The 5,570-nt window shown below is 37.3% G+C and overlaps 1 protein-coding gene across 1 annotated transcript; it reads right to left on the bottom strand.

Annotated features, from left to right (window-relative positions):
• On the bottom strand, positions 1-5,287 carry LOC140163157 (uncharacterized). The gene is made up of 2 exons (XM_072186537.1): positions 5,098-5,287; positions 1-2,519 (listed from the first exon to the last, which is right to left on the bottom strand). The coding sequence occupies exon 2, from the start codon at positions 2,506-2,508 to the stop codon at positions 262-264; it is 2,247 nt and encodes a 748-aa protein (XP_072042638.1). The 5' UTR covers positions 2,509-2,519; positions 5,098-5,287; the 3' UTR covers positions 1-261.
• Positions 5,288-5,570: the final 283 nt, after the last annotated feature.

Here is a 5,570-nt window from a genome sequence, read left to right as displayed (position 1 = left end):
CAAAATTATTTGATATCAGAATGACATTCTTCGTATTCAGAATGCAATTCGATATGTCTGATGTGCTCTAATGTCCCAAAATATATACTGTCCAAACGTTCATACCCCAGCCCTTAACGCGCATTTTAAAATTGACATTACATCAGAATGCATTGTCCGATTTCAATTCTGTTTTTTGATTTTTGATACTTTCATAAAGCTCATTCATGTAGAATCATTAAAGAACGTGTTTCTGTTGGGCTTATTTTTGAGGTGATATGCCTACTGATAGTGATCATTAAAGATCGCTGAACCCGATTGTTGCATTAACGAAACTTGCCGCATGAGTCTGCCGAACGTCGATGTTGGTGTTGATTGTATATACGTTGGGTTCAGTGATGTTAGCGTTGGCTGTAGGTACTTTGTGATCGTTGACGTTGGTACCTGTTGCAGGTACCTTGGGTTCGTTGACGTTGGTGCTGGCTGCAGGAACATCGAGTTCGTTGACGTTGGTGATGATTGCAGATATTTTGTGTTCGTTGACGTTGGTGCTGACTGCAGGTACATTGAGTTCGTTGACGTTGGTAGTGGTTGCAGATATTGTGGGTTCGTTGATAATGATGCTTGATTCAGGTATCTTGAGTTTGTTGACTTTGGTGGGAGTTGCAGGGACTTTGAGCTCGTAGACATTGGTGAAGGTTGCAGGGACGTTGAGTCCGTTGACATTGGCGAAGGTTTGAGGGACGTTGAGCTCGTAGACATTTGTGTTGCTTGCATATATATTGGTTTCGTTGACGTTGGTGAAGGCTGTAGGTACTTTTGGTTCGTTGACGTTGTTGCTTGCAGGTAAGTTGCGTTCGTTGACGTTGGTGTTGCCTGTTGGTACTTTGGGTTTATTGGTGGTTGCAATAACGTTGAGTTCGTTGACATTGTTAACGACGTTGATGCTTTTGTAGACCTTGAATGCGCTGACGTTGGTAATGATAGCATAGGATCAGTGATAGCTGGCATTGGATCTGGATTCGATGTCGCCGTAGATGTTTTCCTCTGATGCCGTTCTTCATGTTTATTTCTCTTATATGGACTCTTAAATTTCGCACCACAAATTTTGCAAACATGAGGACTCTCTCCTTTCTGTACATGCACCACGTTTTCATGATATGCTTTCCCCGATTTCGACCCAAACGCACGTGGGCAATATTCACATTTAAATCCACCATAGTGCACCGCCTGGTGCTCATTGCATTGGCTAGCCATCGTGAACCGTCTCTCACACAGATCACATTTGAACGGTTTTATACCCTCGTGTCGCCGTATATGATATGTCAATTGCTTGCGAAACGTGAAAGCTGCGTCACAATTGTCGTAAGGACACGTGTGAGATTTTTCCTTGGCATGGATACTTAAGACATGTCGCTGCATGGTTTGTTGTCTTATGAATGTTGTGCCACAATATGAGCACGAAAACGGTCTTTCTCCTCTATGTGCACGCTCGTGTTTCTGTAGACTTTGTTTCGCACTAAACAAACGATTACAGTATTCGCATTTATGCTTTGGAGCACCATGAGTGTCGACATGTTTCTTTAGGCTACTGCTTTCAATAAAACTTTTATCACAAATCTTACACTTGTAGATTTTCTCACCACTATGGATTCTTTTATGTCGTTTTAAGTAACTTTTATCATAAAACGTCGCGTCACAGATATCACAAACGAAGGGTCTCTCTCCAAGATGAATCCGTTCATGAATCACAAGTCCGCCATTTTGTGAGAAGCAACGAGGGCAATATTGACAATGGTAGCGTTTTTGCTTTGGTTTTTCACTCGGTGCGCATGCGTCTTTGGTTTTTGATGCCGAAATTTGACACTTTTCGTCGCAAAATCTTCGCGCCTGTTGTCGAGTAGTTTCTTTGGTTGAAGACGTGTCTGGTGGTTGACGCAATGTTACCATGGTTACTTCGGGGTTTTCTTTCCCTGCCGAAGTTTTTCTTCTATTTCTTGTCCGTTTTGTTGAACTTTTCGCTGTGCCTACTTTGGCATGTTCACGGTCTACATCCAGCAATAAGGAAGACGCATTCTCGCCTTCATTTGAAATAGCTTTATTATGGCCATTGAAACCAGTTTTATTCGTCGGGTCTTTATCTGAAGCAGAAAATGTCCCGGCTGTCGAATTCGTTTTGGTGTGGCGTAACGTCAAATCCACTTTCTCAATGGGAAGATCCAATCTCGGTTTTGTACTCCTTGCATGCATTCGCTGGCTAGCAGATTGTCTTTTGCGACCGAGGTATTTGTCGGGAGTGAAGGATATCTTTTTCTCTGTCGCCATGTTCATCCTTTTCGAATTGGTTAGATTTGATTTTCTGTACCAATATGGTTTTATGGTTAGTTCGTGGTGTCGCAGATGAGAGAAGAGTCGGTATCCTCCGTTGGTTCCCGTGAATCTTCGGCAACAATATTTGCATTTGTGTACCAAGTATTGGTAGCGTTTCTTGGACGCAGGAGCCATACGTGACTGGGGAGCCATAACCATGATGACTTTACCTGAAATGAGAATAGAAAGAAATTAGTGACCGGCTATAAAGTATAAACCCAGCAAATACAAAATATTTTACAGAAAATGTTTAAATGTCGGTTAAATAAAGGGTATAAAACGTTTTAATAACTTCAAAACATTAGTTTTGCAAAATAATTGGTTGTACTTTTTCAGCTTATATTTGTCTGCAGATTTAGTCAAAATTGCTAATATAATATTGGTTCGTTGATTTATTATAATTATTCAATGAGGTCTGTAAGTCTGTAAAGATATTTCACCCGTGATAAAGGTGCTGACACTGGCCTTCAAAATCTCGAGTTTCTGCCAATGTTGTCATTATAGCCATTTGTGACAGGTTTTATAAATTTACAAGCATCTTAAAATGGACACTAAAACACAATGCATTGTCCCATTTTTTATTTTTTATTTTTAGTATTATTACTGTTATTTTTGATGCTAGTATGATAAAGCTAGATCATTCGTGTAGAAGCATTAAATAACCACAAAAATACTATACAAATGTCGCTATCCGAGTCCTTAACGAGGATGCATGGCATGCACCTTTTATGCAGAGCACCTTTGATCAGTCACCATAGGATATTTAATAAAAGGCTCTAAATTCAATCCCCACGTGACCCATGAGCGCCGCCATACCAAGACTAAGAGATAGAAATTTTTCAAACAAATATCATCAAAATTGCTGAAAATTTAAAAGGCAACTTAATTATACATTGGAGGATTTTATCTCAACCAAAACCCAAAATATAACATGTTTAAAACGTTTTAAAAACATTCTTGTGTTTGCTCTATGTGCACGCTCGTGTTTCCGTAGACTTTGTTTCGCACTAAACAGACGATTACAGTATTCACATTTATGCTTTGGAGCACCATGAGTGTCGACATGTTTCTTTAGGCTACTGCTTTCAATAAAACTTTTATCACAAATACACTTGTAGATTTTCTCACCACTATGGATTATTTTATGTCGTTTTAAGTAACTTTTATCATAAAACGCTAAGAGATAGGAATTTTTCAAACAAATATCATCAAAATTGCTGAACATTTAAAAGGCAACTTAATTATACATTGGGGGATTCTGATTTTTTAGTATGTTTGTCGACGGAAACTCTTACAATAATACTACAAAGTTGCAAAAAAATGACAAATTTGCTAGAAAATTTGGCCATGCATCCCGCGTTATTGAAATACACAGGAAGACCACCCGCTGTGCCAAAGATCACTTTTCCAGACTTCTGGACGCTGTAATGTCAGCGCCCATCTGGTCACGTGGGCATTAAATGAAGTGCCTTTATTTAAATGCCCTAAGACGACTGTTTAGGGCCCATTGTTGGCTTTTTTGACACGTAGGATCTCATTTTGTAATCTCTCAAACCGATATTTAGGGCTGCATTTTCTGATTACAGAGCATTATTAATATATTGTGTGAATGACACTTTAAATTAATGGCAATAATATTCAAGTCTTCACACGATCTTAGTCCGAGACATACCTACCCAGCAAAGACACGACGTTTTACAGAAAAGGTGTAAATGTCGGGTTATATAAAGGGTATAATAACATTCATAAAACATTTTTGAAAACGTGACGCAAAACATTCTAACATCACAGAATGTTATTTAACTGTTGACAAAATATATATTTTGCAAAAATGTTTGCCCAAAATATTTTCAGCGTTTTAAAACGTATTCATGATCTTTGTATAACCCGATATTTTTAAATATCGGGTTATACATTTAAAAATGTTATTAAACGTGTTAAATAAACGTTTTAAGAACATATTTGTGTTTGCTGGGTAGATGTTCTTGTCTGCACTTTGTAAACAAGTTTAGAAGCTAAACATTTGGTGTCCAATTCCTAAACATCAATGTTCAATGGCTAAACATTATCCATAAATACTCTAAACATGTTTAGTATTTAAACACGTGTACAAAATGAAGACAAGAATGTGTTTGGAAAAGTTTTTAAAATGATAAACACTGTTTTTGCAGTGTATATCGCCACTGTAAATCCATATAGCTGCAACACTTTTTAAACACGTTAGGCGTTTAGCCATATTTGTATTATTATCTGCATGTACCTCTTCAGAAAAAGTGTTTCATAACCTATTCTCCTACACATCACAAACCCAAAAATAAAATTAATACCATCCCTTTGGTTTACAAGTTACCACAATTTGAATTTGTTTCTAAACGCATCTCAAACATTCTAAATGCTATACCGTTTAGCTATTCGACATGTTTCTAATTGTGTATAGATTACATGTTTGATATTGAAACATGTATAATATAAACACAAACTAAAAATGGTGTTTAGGATGGGGTGCAAGTGTTTAGGATGCATTTAGATACAAACTCAAAGTGTGATAACTTGTAAACCAAACGAATGGCGTTGATTTTATTTTGAATTTGTGATGAATAGGAGAATTCAATAAGTTTCAAAATATGAAACAACTAAAAAAATTAAAAAAAGTACACATGCTGTCGATCGGCTCACTCGCCTTTAACATGTTTAAATTGAATACATGTTTAATACCAGAAGATATGAACGAAATACGTAAATACTCACAGTTCGGAGTTTCTGGAAAACAGAGGAGAGTTGAAAAGTGTCCTTTCTTTTCCTATAGTAGGCCTATATAATAATTGTAGATGAAAATTTCGCAGATATCCCGGGCAGATATTCAATGTCGTGATGTCCAAGCTCCTGTTTAATAGTAGTATCAGCGTCGATACTGTTATATTCCTATAATACCATCCATACAAACTTATATAGGGTATAAAAACAAAACAGACCGTAATAGACATTTCCGTCTCAAATAACTCAAACTCCGGAAGTTAATGAACGATTTAACCAATCGCAAAAATCACATTACGGAAGCTGGAAATGTGAAGTAATTAGGGCTATTAAAACAGGAAGCGGCCCAATGGGTTTATCGTTTAACATGTTTAAAACATGAAATTGTTCAGGTTCACCCTTACACTTACCAAGACACGTGACCCTAAGGAGTTGCAATGATATCCACTGCAACTATTGATAGTTGT

The sequence above is a fragment of the Amphiura filiformis genome, chromosome 10 (assembly GCF_039555335.1).
Source record: "Amphiura filiformis chromosome 10, Afil_fr2py, whole genome shotgun sequence".
Classification (NCBI taxonomy): Eukaryota; Metazoa; Echinodermata; class Ophiuroidea; order Amphilepidida; family Amphiuridae; genus Amphiura; species Amphiura filiformis.
Note: the sequence above shows the minus strand (reverse complement) of the source record. Positions and strands in the feature narration are given on the sequence as shown.

Bases quoted from the DNA above. Each gene is read 5' to 3' on its own strand.
- LOC140163157 (XM_072186537.1), bottom strand. From the start codon at position 2,508: ATGGTTATGGCTCCCCAGTCACGTATGGCTCCTGCGTCCAAGAAACGC.